The following is a 16636-nucleotide window of genomic DNA, read 5'->3' on the forward strand; positions in this document are numbered from 1 at the left end:
CAAAAGAAAAAGAGCACGTGAGAAGCAAGTGATGAAATAAAAAGGCCATAAAATTAGGAAACAAAACAGACATAGGGCCCAACTCCCCCACTTGTGCTCCTTAGCTATGCTGGGTCTCTATTCTTTACAGATCTTGCTGAGTTGCTCTGGGGTAAGCACAGCCCACCTTGCACATGGCAGAAACACACTTGTGCCAAGCCTACTGAGAAACTATCTTTATCTCTTTAGTAGAGATGAGAGGAGGGGAGGAGGCTTTTTAAGATTAACCTGGGGGAAGGTATTAAATGAAAAAAGCAACCAAGCATATGGCCACTTATTCCTAGCTTTGGCTCTGGGTACACTTGGGTTCCCTGTGTGACATGTTGGGAAAAACATAGGCAGACACTTGAATTCATTACCAAGAGCAGGTTCTAGTACTTTTTTAAAATAATTGATCACATTTCTCTACCACCCTGGCAACCCAGCCATCTCATGGGACTGGGGGGCCACCAAGGAGTATGGGATCAGATGCCAAAACATATTCTGAAGGACCTTGTTTTCCCCTATTCCAGTTATGGGAAAGGAATCAGAGGGCTGACCAAGAAAAGCATCGAGATTTCAATAGAAATGCCATAATTTATTCTGTTGTATAAAAAAGTCATCCTTATGTAACAAAATGTCTTCTTAGAAGAAGATATATATTATTTCAGGTCATAAATAATCAGCAAACATACAACTGTTGGCAACTTAAAAAACAAAACAAAATCAACACTGGTGCTTTCCAGTGTTGAAAACAAACCTGCTTAGGATATATTTACAGGATATTACAGTACTCAAACACAAAAATTGAGGTATTTGGTTCTTCTAGGAGTAGACACTGACATTTGTGAAGGTGGACCGCCTACACAAAAATAAATAAATAAAACAAAAGTATATTCTCATATGTATATGCGTTGTCGGGAATGGTAATACTGGTAGGTGTGTCAAGCATGAAAAGTGTCTTCAGAAAACAGGGACAAAAAGAGAAATCGGCTCTCACACTTGAGTCCTCTCTCTTCTGCCCCTTTCTGTCCGAGGGACTTGATGTACCCACTGTATGTTGGTCCCGAAATGTGCCGAGTTCAGCAAACATCTTGGTGTGAAGTCATCATTACAACTGCTCAGGAACCCAGTGGAACTTGGGTGAAATTAAATAAATAAAGACCAGCCCTCACGAGCCCCCTTCCCTGGAGTTATTGCATTTCCACTTTCCAGGAGCCTGGAATCCCGGTGGGTTGTGAAGATCACCTCCCGTGGCTTTTCAGCAGCTGGGAGAGGTCGTGATAGGGCTCTGAAGGTAGCTCAACGCACTGTTTGTGGGGTGGACGGGAATGGAGACCGGGAAGTTGAAGACGGTGGTGGTGGAGGTGCTGCAGTCAAGCACAGCCATGGCGGGGCTCCCCGCCTCTGCCGAGCAGTGGGGGGCCAGGACCTGCGACTCAAACTGCAGCAGCTGGCCCATGAAGCTGAAGTTGGGGGAGATGATGCTTCTCCTCTGCTTCACGAACTCAAAGGCCTCATCCAGCTTGACTCGATTAGTCCTCATGAGGTAAGCGAGGCAGATGGTGGCCGATCGGGAAATGCCCGCCTGACAGTGGACAAACACCCTTCCACCAGCATTCTTGATGGAGTCTGGAAAACAAAGGGCAGCTGGTTATTTGAGAGCCCAGGAGAATGACTCCAACCAACCCCAGGTGTCTAAGAAATGCCACATGTGTCCTGTCCAGTATGGTCGATATCACCTCATGTCATCACAGACATACTGTCCATGAAGGCAATGTGGGCACAGTGGACTTAAACAGCCGGGGATTTAAACCCAGGCAAGGCATCGCCACTAAGCAGACTGATATTGGACAGATCAATTCAACCTGAGATTCAGTTTGCTAATTTATAAAGTGGGACATCGAAACTGTACTTTGCAGGGATGCTGCCCATGCCAGACTGATTTTAATGTCTAGAGGAAAGCTTAAATCTATGTCGCTCAAGTTCTTGCCATGGAGTTTAATCTCAGTCACTGAAACAGAAGGAGTGTGGCAAAGTCCCAGGCATCTGCTCCACTTACCTATGAAGTCAATTGCCTCATTGAACCAGGAGCTGATGTCCGCCTTGTGGTTGTCCTCCACGGGGATGCTCTTGTACTGGTAGTGACCCTCGAAATGGTTGGGACAGTTTGCAGAGACGTTGATCAAGGCAGTAATGCCCAAGGCATCCAGCATGTCCTTGCGGGAAGCATGATAGGCACTGCCCAGGTACAGGAAGGGCAGGATCTCCACTGGGCCACCCTGAAATCCAGAAACATCCAACGCTTGTCAAGCTTTGTTGAACGGCAATGGTGGTGCCCACATCCACAAAACCTCCCTCCTGGATAAGTTAGTTTCAATATTGGGTGAACCTCACAGCACTGTTAAAGAGTGTCAATAAATAAGGGACTAAACCCATCTGCCTAGGCAGGGCCAACAAGCTAATTTCTGTAGTGCCAACAATTAGAGGCTCGGCTCCATCATACCATTTAACCACGGGATAAATGAAATCTCCTGTGTCCCCTGTTATAAATAAAGCTGCACGTCACTTTCTATATTTTCTCTAGCGCGGCTCTGCCACCTTTGCCAGCTCTTGCTTCTCCCCTCCGGCACAGCCCCCTACTAACCTGATCGTAGAGCGGGGTGCTGCAGGAACTGCACCCCGATTCAGCGCTGTCAGGGACACTAGCACTCAGGGGAAGGCTGAGCCCCATGGGGGTCGACTGTTTGCTGCACAGCTCCGGGTAGGAAGCAGAAAAAGCTTCATATCCTCCTGGGAACACAAAGCGACACATTTTTTTCCATTAGTACCGCCGAGACAGGGTACCTTCATACAACTTCCCCATCCACCAGGGCTGGAGAGCCCGGAGAGCCCCAGGCGAGTCTTTGTTCCTAGAGCCAAACAAAGCCAACAAGTCCCCACAATGCGACTCAGGCGTCCAAGCTCTCCAGGTGGAGCAGCCCCCCCCCGTAGCTGAGAACCAGGGGTCCCCAGACTAGGCGGCGGAGGGCGTGAGGCCCGCCCCTGAGCGTCCCCGAAGGCGTACCTTTGAGCAAAAAGATTTGCGCGCTGCGCGCCTCGCGGCAGAGCGCTCCGGCGGCCAGGGCCAGGGTGCCGTCGCGCTTGGCGCAGTCCAGCGCGGCGCTGCGCTCGTCCAGCAGCACCACGGCGTGGTAGGCGCCGGCCAGCAGGCGGCCGCGCAGCTCGGCGTTGGGCACGATGTGCTCCAGACCCATGGCGCCCTTGGCCCGCCGACGCACAATGGTGCTGAAGCGCACGTTGACCGAGCCGGCGATGTGGCCGGCGTTGAAAGCGAAGAAGGAGCGACAGTCCAACAGCAGGCACTGCGCCGCGCGCTCCCGCAGTAGCGTCCGGAGGCCTCCGGCGTCCAGGGAGACCACTTCCATGACCATGGCCGGCCCCAGCGCCCCCAGCGTGCAAGTCGTCCTGCGTTCTTTGTCCCGGGAAGCGAACAGCAGGGCGATGGCTTTCGAGGAAAAGCCCGACCCCGGTTTTCTTTGCGCCAAACCCAAACTGCCTTTGGACCGAGCGAGGGGTCGCTGTGTGGGACTCTCGACCGCCTCGGCTTCCTTGTTGCTCTCCCGACGGCCCTTCCACCCGCGATTCGCCCAGGGCCCCGAAGTCTCTCGCAGCGAGTCCGAGCCGGCGGAGAGCGTTTATATCGTGGCTCCGCGTAAGCAAGCGGGGCGGCGCGGGGCGGGGCGCGCGCGCGCGCGCGCTGTGGGGGAGGGGACTGTTTGTTTGAATGACGGTCACGTGACTGGTGTGGTGATGTCACCCGCCTTGCCGGGTTTGGCGCCGGAGCAGCCAAAGGCGAAGACGTCAGCGGCCTCCGAGTGGGGTCCGCTGGCTAAGCTCTGGCTCGGGCTTCGGCCTCCGCCCGGCCGTCCAGCCTGCGCCTGGCGCGTCCCTAGGGAGCCGATCCGGGCCACTCTCCGGGCCCAGCGGGGAGGGGAGAGGGTGGGCGCTCTGCCAGCCGAGGGCTGACTCCCGTGTGCGAGTGCCTGGGAGCGGGCCGCGTGCCATGGGCCCCCGCCTCCCCTCCCTCCCCACCCCCTCCACCGCGCTGCTTCCCGGCGCCCGCTCCTCCGCCGACCGGAGCCGAAAGGGGTCTCCTTTGTTACTGGATACACAGGCGCCCCTTTCTCTCATTTCCTCGTACCCAGCAGGCGAGGAAACATGGGTTCCCGAGGAGAAGCGATTTATTATACTTGCCCAGTGTCGCACTGCTGGGGGTGAGGGGCCGAGAGGAGACTGAAGTGAGGGTCGGAGAAAAATTGAGTTTGTCCGCTCAAGAACAACCGGGGTAGGTTGGGGTGGAGGTGTTCAGGGAAATACATTCCTGTTCCCCAGGCTTTCCTGTTACTTTAAAATGTACATTTAACAAGTAAAATGCCGTCCAACCAAACCCCAAGCAGAAACATGTCAATCCTAGTCATGTGGTCCTTACGTGGTTGTGAGCCGAGGAAGGCGGGTCAGGGGTCTGAAATGAGGGTGGGGGTCGCAAGGTGCGGTTGTGGATTGCGGACGTCCGGCTGTTAGTGAGGCGACCCCCCGCCCAGTGCGGATCGACAGCGCCCCCGCAGGGGCCGCCAGACACCTTTCTTCTGCTCGCGTTTTCTTAAGTCTGAGCGGCTTCACCTCTTTGTGGTGGTTTCTTCAGATTCTTTGCGACCTCATGGACTGGAACCCACCAGGCTCCTCTGTCCATAGAATTTCCCAGGCAAGAATACTGGAGTGGGTTACCATTCCCTTCTCCTGGGGATTTTCTTTTAGTCCCCAAACATGTACTGATTGAGCGCCTACTAAGCGCTGGGCTGGGGACTGCAACTGGGAACCGAAGCACCGTCCAGCCCCAGGGCCCTGGTTCTTGCCATCAACGTGAGCTGGTCTTGAAATATAATCCTACAGCATTTTAAGAGGATTTACAGGACCTGGACAAAGGTTTGGGGAGACCCCCATGCGGTCACCCTCATCCTGGGCCCTAGTGAAGCCCTCCGACCTCCTCATCCCCGGCGGCACTGAAGTGCTAGGTACACAAACACAAATATTGCGCCATCAGGCTGGGGTGCTGAGTCAGGAACATTCTGTGGTTTCCTCCCCTCTCTAGGAGAGCGGGGGATTTCACTAACACCCAGTGTCGTTGATCTGCTGGTTGTATCAGCAGAGGCAACTTCTGCATTTGCCTCGCTTAGTTTGTGTTCTCACATGCTCAGACTTTCTGCCTAAATTCTAAAAAAGTAAAAGGCTAAGTGCTTTTTTAAAGAGCATTTTTGGCCTTCAGGTGAACACAGGCTGAGAACAGCAAAGAGGTCCTTAGATTATGGCAACACCCGCCCTGTATCTTTAAAAAAAAAGAGAAAGTATTTGTTTATACTACTTATTCAGCTGAGGAACTCAACATATTTTATGCATTGAATCATGAAATGTTACAGCTGCTGACTTTTCACAGCATACCAACTTGATCTATCCCAAGTTGTGTGTGTGTGTGTTTTACCAAGAGCAGTTTTTAATACCTACATATTTTCAAAAAGCAAACTTTTTTTTAATACAAATATTAGAGCGGTAAGTGGCAGTGTGGCCCTACAATCAGGTGTCTGCTGAGCTCTGCACGGTTTTCCTCTGTAGCCTGTCTAGAAAGAGCAGAGCTTGGACCCCATGCTGTCATTTTGCTCCTGGGTGATCCTAGCTGAATCTCTTCCTCTAAGCTGACATCTGAACAATTTTCTTACAACCGCCTACTTTGTGAATGAATGATTTGAGGCCCAAGTTAGAGATGATAGATATAAGGAGCCCAGGCCCTACCCATGCCTTCTTGCTATGATTCACTAGATGTTTTGGTCTTCCCCTTCCCAGAAGAGCACTTCTTATATAATCATGCCATTTTGGGTTTCAGCATTTGGCACCAGAGCCTGGTGAGAATGTCACCACTGGATGCTGGTAGGTGAGGCTGGTACAGAGGTCCCTCGTTGAGCCCAGTCAACACACAATGGCTCAGGTTAGGGAGTGTGGTGGTAAAGATGTAGCCCCCTAGGCCCTCAATCCAGGATGTAGAGGTGCTACTTCTGGGTGGAGATGGAGCCAAAGAGAGGCCCAACATAATCTGGTCTGTGGTGACTGCAGAGGCAGAAGGGACTGGAGTTGTGGCCCTGGGAGGCAGAGGAACATGAAAGAGCATCAGGGGATTTTGACTCAGGGGAGAGAACCTGGTCTTTCTCACCTGGGCTCTTGCTGATTTTAGATGTGCTCAGGAATAGACCTGGAGGCAGTGTAGAATAAACCTGGAGGCACCGTTAATGTGTAGCTTAGCAGTGAAAAGTGACTTTTCCTCTTGTGTCCCGACTCCCTCCTTTCTGTGACGGAGGTAAGGACATAGGGGCTGTGGGGAGACTGAGTAGCCACGATTGATTTTACACTCCAATCCCTGTCCAAATCCTGCCCTCAGAGTTGACTTTGGACCTGTTCTGAGGTCACTGGAGGAGAAAAAATGGTGCTCCCACAGACCTAGTCAGAAAGTAGCCCCAGCTCACTGTCTGCTCTGTGACCTTGGCAGGCAGATGGCTTAACGTTTCTGAGCCTCTGTTTCCCCATTTGTAAACTGGGAGCGCTACTCAGTCCAAGATGGTAGACTAGTGTCTCAAAATAACCATCTTCTAGCTCAGCTGGTTAAGAATCCGCCTGCAATGCAGGAGACCCTGGGTTGAGAAAATCCCCTGGAGAAGGGATAGGCTACCCACTCTAGTATTTCTTGGGCTTCCCTAGTGGTTCAGACAGTAGAGAATTCACTTGCAATGCAGAAGACATGGGTTCAATCCCTGGGTTGGGAAGATCCCCTGGAGGAGGGGATGGCAACACACTCCAGTATTTTTGCCTGGAGAATCCCCATGGACAGAGGAGCCTGGTGGGCTACAGTCCATGGGATCACAAAGAGTCAACTGAGCAACTAAGCACAGCAGGGCCCAGCACAGGGGGGTTGGGAAGCCCGTTATTTTATAGGACAGATAGGGGGAGGAGTGAGGAAGTAAAGACTATTATCCTACAAATATCTCTCGGAATGGCCAACCTCAGGAAGGGAGAGTGTTAATTTCTTTAAGCAGAGGGGCAGGGTTCCCTGAGGCAGGCCGTTATATATGATTATAATAAAAACAATGAAAAACAAGGTTAAAGTCAAGGAAACAGATCCATCATGGAGTCAGAATTGGCTCTTAGGAGTACCATCCATCTAGGGCCTGCTGTGGATCCCATCTGGAGGGGGTGCTCTCGAGAGAGGGTGCTGGCTCCCACCATTCATGTTCTCTGCTGGGATCCTTGTACGGTCCCCCTTGTGCTGTGTGGCAGGCAGCTCTTGCCTTTGCTTAGTACCCTTCATAACTCCCTCTATCCCGGGAAATCCCACCCCTGGGCACCACCCCTTCATCTGGCCCCGCCCCCACTGCTGTCTTGGATTCTCTCATTGCATTCTAGGCAAATCCCTGGTTTCTCCTCCTTTCCCACCCCAACTCCTTTGCTCATACTGCCCCCTTCCCATGCCAGGATGCTCCCCTTAGGGCCCCAAATCCCAGAGTGCCATCCCCAGGAGGCCTTCTTTGGTTTCTCTGACTTCTGCCCTAGGGCTTCCCTCGTAGCTCAGTTGGTAAAGAATCTGCCTGCAATGCAGGAGACACGAGTTTGATTCCTGGGCCCTGAGTCTGGAAGATTCCCTGGAGATGGAAATGGGAGCCCACTCCAGTTTTCTTGCCTGGAGAATCCCATAAACAGAGGAGCCTGGCAGGCTACACAGTCCATGGGGTCGCAAGACTTAGTGACACCACCGTCACTTCTGCCCTAGGTCCTGGAAGACTTTGTCCAGAACTTTCTAATTATGTAAACATCTCTTAGGTCCTTATCTTACCCTGAGTTGCTTAAGGGCGGGAAGTGTGTTTTTCTGATCTTTGGTCTCCCCACCCTTCTATCATAGTTACAGTGCCTGGCACATAGTAGGTCCGCAATTTGTAGCACGGTGGAAAAATTTCCTGTGAGGTGCTGTTGAAAAGTGTAAGAGAGAAAGGGACAGGAATGGCCATTCATGAAGGCTCACCCCGTGCCAGCTGGATTACAGATATCATCTTATGAAGTAGTCAATGATCCCATGAGGTGATTCTTATTCTCATCTTACAGGCAAGGAAACAGCTCAGAGAGGAGAATGTGCCCAAGATGGCACAGCTGGTAATCATCAGATTCAGATCCTGGTCCTGTCTGATGGCGATATGGAGGGGGACCCCGGCATCCTGAGGTAGGAAACCCAGTCTGTAAGGCCTGCCGGCCTGTTGCAAGTGCATCCCCAGAGCTCTGGCTGACGCCTCTGACTCAGCTTGCCTGAAGCTCTGCCTCTGGCAGCAGCCCTGGAGGGAGCCTAAGCCTCCTAGAGCCCCGGACTCCAGCCCTGGTGTCCCTGTTGTCTCTCTGAAGTCACTCAGTGCTTGGGATTTGGGGCAGCCACAGGCACAGCTGGTGGCTCAGATGGTAAAGAATCTGCCTACAATGCAGGAGACTGGAGTTCGATCCCTGGGCTGGGAAGATCCCCTGGAGAAGGGGATGGAGAAGGGAATACCCGTTGCAGTATTGTTGACTGGAGAATCCCCTGGATAGAGGAGCCTAGTGCCCTTCAATCTGTGCAGTTAGAAAGAGTTGGATACGACTGAACTACTGAGCACACGCGTAGGCACAGACGCTCAGCAGCCGGGCTGGCAAGGGGTGACTTCACCCTCCACACCCAGGCAGTTAGGACAGAACTGGCTTCTATTGCACAATCCTTAAAAACAGATCACCATGGTCAGGACCAGGAAGGCCCATGGGAGTGCACCATCTCAGTCAGCCCCCTCATCTGGGAGACAAGGACCCAGAGACATTAGGCAACCTATCCAAAGTCACACAGTGTCCAGAACATTCCACATCTAGTCAGCGCTGTGTGAACTCTGTGTACAAAACCTTGAGTGTTTGTCTCTGGAGGGTGGGGTTACTTTCATTTTCTTCCTTAAAGCTCTGTATGATTTGAATTTTCTAACACAAATGTGGAACTTTTGTAATTGGGGGGAAAGCTAAAAGTATTAAAAGGCAACCATATCTAGGATAAGCCCTATTTACCATATTTCAGGTAACTTACTAAAAGCAAAGTACAGAGTTCGACTGCCTGGGTTAGAATCCCAGCTTGAGCACTCACCAAGTTGTCCTCAGACAAGTTACTTTGCCTCTCTGAGACTCAGTTGCCTGACGTAGAGAATGAAGACAATAATAGCATCTATCTTGTAGGGCTGATGCAAAGATCGTATGAAACAGGTCAGCAAACTGCAGCCCATGAGCCAGATCTAGCCCGCTCCCTTTTTGTATGCTTCACAAGCTAAGAATGGTTTTTATATTTTAAATGGTTGGGAGGAAAATCAAAAGAAGAGGGATATTTTTGTGACACAAAAGTTGTATGAAATTCACATTTTATTGTCCACAGATAATGCTTTATTAAAACTCAGCTATATACATTGGCACTATCCTCTGTGGCTGCTTTCACGTTACAGTGGGAGGTGAATGACTGTGGCGCTGTCTGGCTCACAGAGCCTAAACTATTTACTTCTGTCCCTTTACAGGAAAAGTTTGCCAACTCCTGATATGAGATCATGGATGAAAAGCACTTTAGAGCAATGCCTGGAACAGGATATTTAGTGAATTTTGTTACTATTAATATATAGATAGCTACGAAATCATCTTTCCAAAGGATGTGTTCAGAAGCAACAATTGCTTTTATAATATATTTCATTGAGCCTAAAACACACTTTTCATATTTTAACATTCCTCAAAGTGGAATACGGTCAGAGGCAAAGCATAGTTGATTGGCGTAGTTAATAGCCAGCATTTCCCTCTTTTTAATTTTTCCATATTTATTCATTTGGCTGCGCCTGGTCTTAGCTGTGGCACTGGGGTCTCATCACATAGAGCAGGCTTCTCTTTAGTCGTGGCACATGGACTCAGGAGTTGCGGTACGTGGGCTTAGTTGCCCCTCAGCATATGGGATCTTAGTTCCCCCACCAGGAATTGAACTCCTGCATCTGGAGGAGGCAGTGGCACCCCACTCCAGTCCTCTTGCCTGGAAAATCCCATGGGCGGAGGAGCCTGGTAGGCTGCAGTCTGTGGGGTCGCGAAGAGTCAGACACGACTGAGCGACTTCACTTTCCCTTTTCACTTTCACGCATTGGAGAAGGAAATGGCAACCCACTCCAGTGTTCTTGCCTGGAGAATCCCAGGGACGGGGGAGCCTGGTGGGCTCCCGTCTGTGGGGTCGCACATAGTCGGACACGACTGAAGCGACTTAGCAGTAGCAGCAGCAGCATTGGAAGGATCAGGGAAATCCCCAGCATTTCTCTTTCTTAATGGTGTATACATTAAAGAGGGGAGGGGTCTCAGAATTGCTGACCTCTCAGTTCAGTAGAATACAGTGAAGTTAAAAGGTTTCAGATGGACAGGAATTAAAGCACTGCAGTCATTTCCTCAATAAACATTCTGTCAGGGAGACAGATTTGTCAATTAGACAAGTGCAGCTCAGGTGCTAAGAGTCAGGACAGAGATAAGAAAGACCAGAAAAGGGGCCCTCCCCCAGCTAGGAGAGGAATGTGAGGGAAAGATGCCCAGGGGAGGGGCTGTCTCCCTGGAAACAAAAACTGTCGCAGAATAGAAAAGTCTGGATGAAATACTTCTGCAGGATGGGTCTCAGTGATCTACTGCTCAGCCCCTGAGAGTCGGGTCTCAGTTTTCTGCCGTATAAAACGGGGGCAGTAAGAGTCCCAAGAGGCCAACTCTCAGTTTTGATGTGGGACCAGATGAAGCCCCGCAGCCTGTGTGAACGGCCCCGTGGCCAACCACCTCTGTGGCTACCCCTAGCTTGGGAGCAGGGACAGGACTTCTCGTCTTTCTTGGTCCCCAGCACAAACCCCAAAGCAGGTTTGTTGGATAAACGCATGCAGATGAACCGGGGAGCCCGGGAGAGGGACCAGGAAGTAGCAGGGCTCCGTGACTCAGACAGGCCCAGCCCTGAACCCAGGGCACCGCTTGCCTGCATGGTCCCAAGCCCCGCCCCAGCCACCAGGGGAGCTGACGCCACAGTGAGAAGTGACAGATCTCTGTTGTTATTTTTTTTTAGACAGAGTATGAATTGAGACGTCATTTCCTTTTTATGATTAGAAAACATTAATTAGTGTTGAAGGAAGCAAATGAGGTCATTGTCTCTTCCAAACTCTCCCCTGAGGAAGAAGTTACCAGTGGTGTGTTCAGAATCCTAGTTCAAGACTCAGAAATTGTGCCTACCAATTTTGCCTTCATGGCTAAGTTATTTGGGGGCAATTTCTGCTAACAATCGCAATCTCTACTGAGCACTTGGGCTTCCCTGGTGGCTCAGACGGTAAAGAATCCACCTACAACGTGGGAGACCTGGGTTTGATCCCTGGCTCAGGAAAATCCCCTGAAGAAGGTCATGGCAACCCACTCCAGTATTCTTGCCTGGAGAATTCCATGGGCAGAGGAGCCTGGAGGGCTACGGTCCATGGAGTTGTAGAGTGGGACAGGACTGAACGACTAAGCCCTGAGTGCTTGCTATGAGCCTAGCCTCTTGCCGAGTGGTTTATATACATTTCCTCTTAGATCATGACGCTAGCCCTGTGAGGCAGGTACCATTAACCATCCCCACAATAAGAGAGGAGGGTACTGTGGCTCAGAGAAGTTAACTTGTCCAAAGGCACAGCAAGTAAGAGCCACTGCCTGGGGCCTGTCACTCCCCCTCTCTAAGTCCTTTGTCCTTATCTCTCCACAGCACATGGTGCGTGTATCATGAGGGTAGAGTGTTGCATCATTTCGCGGTCATTTCATGGGATAATGACTTTTAGGGGGCTGCTTCTAGATTCCTAAGGAAGGGGGAAAGGAAATAGACCTCAAACTGGGGCTTTCTGCCTTGCCCTCCCTGACTCACTGAGCCACATTGCACAAATGATTCATTCACTGGCCTGGACCTCAGTGGGTTTGGCTACCCCATTGAGAGTGAAGTCACACCTCCAGCTTTCCAATGCTTTCATTGGTTCACTCACCCAACTTCGGGTAGGCAAGAAACAGGCCTGGCTGGCCTCACTTGGGATCAGGAAAGCACACAAATGCTTCTCGATGTCTTAAAATCATGGCTGGGCATCTCACTTCTAGCCTAAGAGATCATCTTTCGGCTTAAAGTCAATTCCTAGTACCACAAGCTGAGTGGCTTAAAGCAACAGAAACTGATTGTCTAACAGTTCTGGAAGCCAGAAGTCCCAGACCAAGGTGTTGGCGAGGTTGGTTCCCTCTGAGAGCTGTCGGGGAGCATCTGTCCCAGGCCTCTCTCTTAGCTTCTGGTGCCTGGCGGGCAGTCTTGGATATTCCTTGGTGCGGAGTCATCACTCCAATCTCTGCCTCCATCTTCATCAGTCATGCTGGATCAGGTTCCACCCTAATGATCTCATTTTAACTTGATTACCTTAGTGAAGGCCTTGTTTCCAAATAAGGTCACATTCTGAAGTAGGGGTTGGGACTTAAGCGTATCTTTTGGGCGGAACATAATTCAACCCAAAACAGAGTCCCAGAGATAGCCGCCTAAGAATAACATGTTCAGTATGGCCCAGGTAAATATTAATGTATCCATTTAACATGATCTTCATGAAAATACTGAAGATGGGTTGGGTTTTTTGTTTTTCCTGGAGTTGATACTGAAGTTGATATGAAATAAGAATAGACAGAAAAACTGGAAAAGAAAAGCAGTGTGGTAGGGATAAGTCCTACCAGATATTAAAACATATCATAAAGCCCCAGCAATTAAAATGGTGTAGTTAGGAGCATGAATAGCCAGGCAGAGCAATGAAACAGAATAGGAAGTCCAGAAATTTGCCCAAATACTTATTGAAATTTGACGTATGGTGAAAGTGGCATCTCAGATCGTTGGGACACGATGGACTTTTAAATAAGTGATCTTGAGACAACTGGACAGTGATTTTGAAAAAAGATAAAAAGAGCCATACCTCACACCATACATTTGAATAAGTATCCAATGGACCGGAGACTCAGATTTTTTTAAGTGAACCCATAAAACTTGTGGAAGAAAACAGGAGGGGATTCCTGTATAACATAGGAGTGAAAGAAGCTTTCAGTTTAGGACTCAAAATCCGGAAACAGTGAAAGAAAAACTTGATAAATTCAACTACATAAAAATTAAAGCTAAAGTTAAGCTTTTTACGGCAAAAATAAAACTTCATAAGTGACATTAAAAAAAAAAAAGACAAGTGGTAGACGAAGGCTAATTTCACTGGTATTTAAAAATAGAGATTTTTTTTTTTTTAAGTATGATTTTATAATGGACAAAAACCACAAGGAAATAGTTCCAGGAAAGGGACCCAGAACATGTAAGAAGATGCGTGTTCATAATCATAATAAGAGACAAGAAAATTCTAACTATGCTGAAGAGACTCTCATCCTTCAGGTTGGCAAAAATCCAAAAACTTGAAGGTACCCTCTGCTGAGAAGCGAAATTTGAATATGAATTAGGCGTTAAGAAGATATTGTAGAAATGTTCACTTTGGTGGTTGCTTAGGGAAATGTCTAGACCTTAAAAGATGCATGCTGAAGTGTTTGGCAGTAAAAGGTTATGATGTTAGCAACTTGCTTGAAATGTTCAGAAGAAAATACACACACCAGTAAATGAATTAAATGACGCAGCATGAACAGTTGTTGAGTCTGTGTAGGGTTTAAGGGTGTCTATGACGGCTATTCTTCTTTCACCCTTTCTGTATGCCCGAAATTTTTCAGAATTAAACGTGAGTTCCTGTCACATGGCCTCGAGGTGAACTTGGTGAAGTGGAAGCTATCAGCAAAAGAAGCTAGCTCAGCTGAGACGGTAATAATTGATACTGTGGGCACCGGGCAGTATTTCATCAGCCAACTTACTAATCATTACTGTCCCCGTTCACAGACAAGGAAACTGAGGCATCAGCAATCTGCCAAATCCACAGAGATTTGAACTCTGGAAGCTCTGCTGATTGATTTTAATCTGAGCCAGTCCCTGAGAACTGCTAATAGGCTTTGAAAAAACAGCCTTAAATCCAAATGTTATTAAATTGGACTAAGTTCTTTACTCAAGTGAAAGGGTTCATTCAAAGGGTTAGCAGAGATCCTGCTGATGCATCTTAGAAACACTAGCCATTTATAAGGTCTACTGTCCTGTCCTCTAATTTAGACTCAGTCATTTCGGACTCACTGAGGAGAGAAAAGAATTGTAATAAAGCAGTTGTGCACTCCGTCTAATGATTCACCTAGCAACCTGTCAATGCAAATTCAGGGTAGTCTTTAAATCAAGGTATATTAACAAAAGATAACTTACAATTGAAGTGAAATGGAATCACTTTCAAAGTGCATTTAATGATGTAGAGTGCTTTCATCAATTAAAAAGTTTCATAATTTAAAGAAAACTAGTGCAACCCCACCCCAGCGCCTGGGTTTGAATCCCAGCTCTGCCAGTAACCTCAGAGGACGATGCTGGGGCAAGTCACACACCCTCCTTTGACCCCAAGTTTCCTCATCTCTAAAGTGAAGATGACTAGCACCCTCCTCGAGAGCTCTCCGGAGGGTTAAGTGACCTGGATGTGCTGTCTGGAGGATATGCGAGTTTGAGACCCTCTCCATCATGCTCCAGTGGAGCCACCCTGAGAAACGGCACCAACAGCTTGGTCCGTGATGGCTCTGCCTCCTGCAAGGCTAACTCGCCCCCTTTTTATGGAGGGTCCACTCTGTGCCAAGCCTGTGCAGCACACTGGGGACCAGGAGATGAACGATACGTGGTCTCAGCCTGGATCGAGAGGAGCACATGAGTCATCTTGCCACTCAAGTGTGCACGGACAGGCAGAGCGTGACACCAGCACAGCTGTGGGGCCCCAGAGGGGAGCCTGGGGCGTGGACAGTACTGTTTAAAGGACAGTATCTGCTTGGGGCGTACAACAGTGGGAATGTAGTTAATACCACTGACCTCTGTACTTAACCAATGGTTAAGATGATACCTTTTATGTGTATTTCACTAAGATATATAGATATTGTATATGAATATGTAATCCATATTTTAATGGTCAATACCTTCTTGGGGAGGCCCCAGCCCAGAGGAGGTGTTCTTACACTGGTTGTGCAGATGAAGAAATGGAGGCCCAGAGTCGGGGAGCAACCCGTGCCCCGCCCCCCACTCCAAGAATAAGGCGGCTTCCTCAGGTCTACCTGATGGAGATGGAAACCCTCCCAAGTCTTGACTCTCTGGCCTCAAGTCCACTCTGCTTCAAAGACACAGAGCAGGATAGGATTGCTTGATGTCCAGCTGGGGGCTTTTTCCACCACAGCCCCCACCCACAAACGCCTAGACTGGGCCCTGGGATCAGCCCCACCTGGCCCCCTATCCTAGTTCTGGGACAAGGGAGAGGGTGTAAAGAGATCCTGTTCCTTAATCCCATGTCGAGAGGGAATGTGTTTTCCTAGTCGCCGGGGGCAGAGGATGGTCTCCAAAGGGTCCGCGGCAGGAAGAGTCACTGGGCTCCCATCTCTATTCTCCCCATCTCCTGAGTGCCGGCGTTTTCTGTTCTGGTGAAATCAAGCTTCAGGTAGATCCCTTGTCTAGGTGGGGGCTTGTCCACATGTGGCTGGGGTGTTCAGGCAGCCATGGATATACGTGAGCCTCCCTGGGTACCCCCACCCACTGCCTCCTGAATATCTGTATGGAGACCCTTCCCCTCCCAGCCACGAAGGGTGGGGCAGGGATCTGAGAGCCCCAGAGGCACGCTTTCTATGCCTTCCTTCACCCCCAGTGGCTGAGACCAACTCAGGCCCTCCTTCCAGGCACATTATTCCTTCTTGGAACTCTCAGGACCATCTTGAGAGGGGAGAGGGATAAAGTCTGAGATGGTCAGTGCTGAAGAGAAATATTGATACAAAGTAAGAAAAGGGTTAGAAGTGGGAGCGGGCTGGGGTCGGGGCTCAATGTAAGTCGGGTGTTTCCAAGAAGGTCTTGGCAAGAAGTTGACATTTGAGTTAAGACCTGAGGGGGTGAGGGAGTGAGCCGTGGAGCATCTAGGGGAAGAACCGTTCAGGCAGACACCCCCAAACAGAAACAGGCCTCGCAAGAACAAGAAACAGGCCAGAGGCATCCAGACTGGAAAGGAAGAAGGACACTGGCTTCATTCTCAGATGACGTAATCCCATACGGAGAAAATCCTATGGAATCTGAAAGGGAAGTTTGATACTATGAGAACTAGTAAACAAGTACAAGGCCACAGGATGTAAGATCGATATAGAGAAGTTAATTTTATTTCCACATAGCAAACAATGAGCCAGCCAAAAATGAAATTAAGAGTATAATTCCAGGGAATTCCCTGGCAGCTCAGTGGTTGGGACCCTGCGCTTCCACTGCAGGGGGAACAGGTTCAATCCCTAGTCAGGGAACTAAGCTCCTGCGGGCTACGTGTAACACACACACACACCCAAAATTCCTGATAGCATCAACTAGAATAAA

General features: G+C 49.5%; 1 protein-coding gene across 1 annotated transcript; it reads right to left on the reverse strand.

Moving 5' to 3' along the window:
- Positions 1–607: 607 nt before the first annotated feature.
- Positions 608–3673, reverse strand: DUSP1 (dual specificity phosphatase 1). The gene is made up of 4 exons (XM_068990367.1): positions 3086–3673; positions 2666–2811; positions 2081–2300; positions 608–1650 (listed from the first exon to the last, which is right to left on the reverse strand). Exons 1-4 carry the CDS (start codon positions 3450–3452, stop codon positions 1280–1282), a joined length of 1104 nt encoding a protein of 367 aa, XP_068846468.1. The 5' UTR covers positions 3453–3673; the 3' UTR covers positions 608–1279.
- Positions 3674–16636: the final 12963 nt, after the last annotated feature.

Source organism: Capricornis sumatraensis, chromosome 18 (assembly GCF_032405125.1).
Source record: "Capricornis sumatraensis isolate serow.1 chromosome 18, serow.2, whole genome shotgun sequence".
Taxonomy (NCBI): Eukaryota; Metazoa; Chordata; class Mammalia; order Artiodactyla; family Bovidae; genus Capricornis; species Capricornis sumatraensis.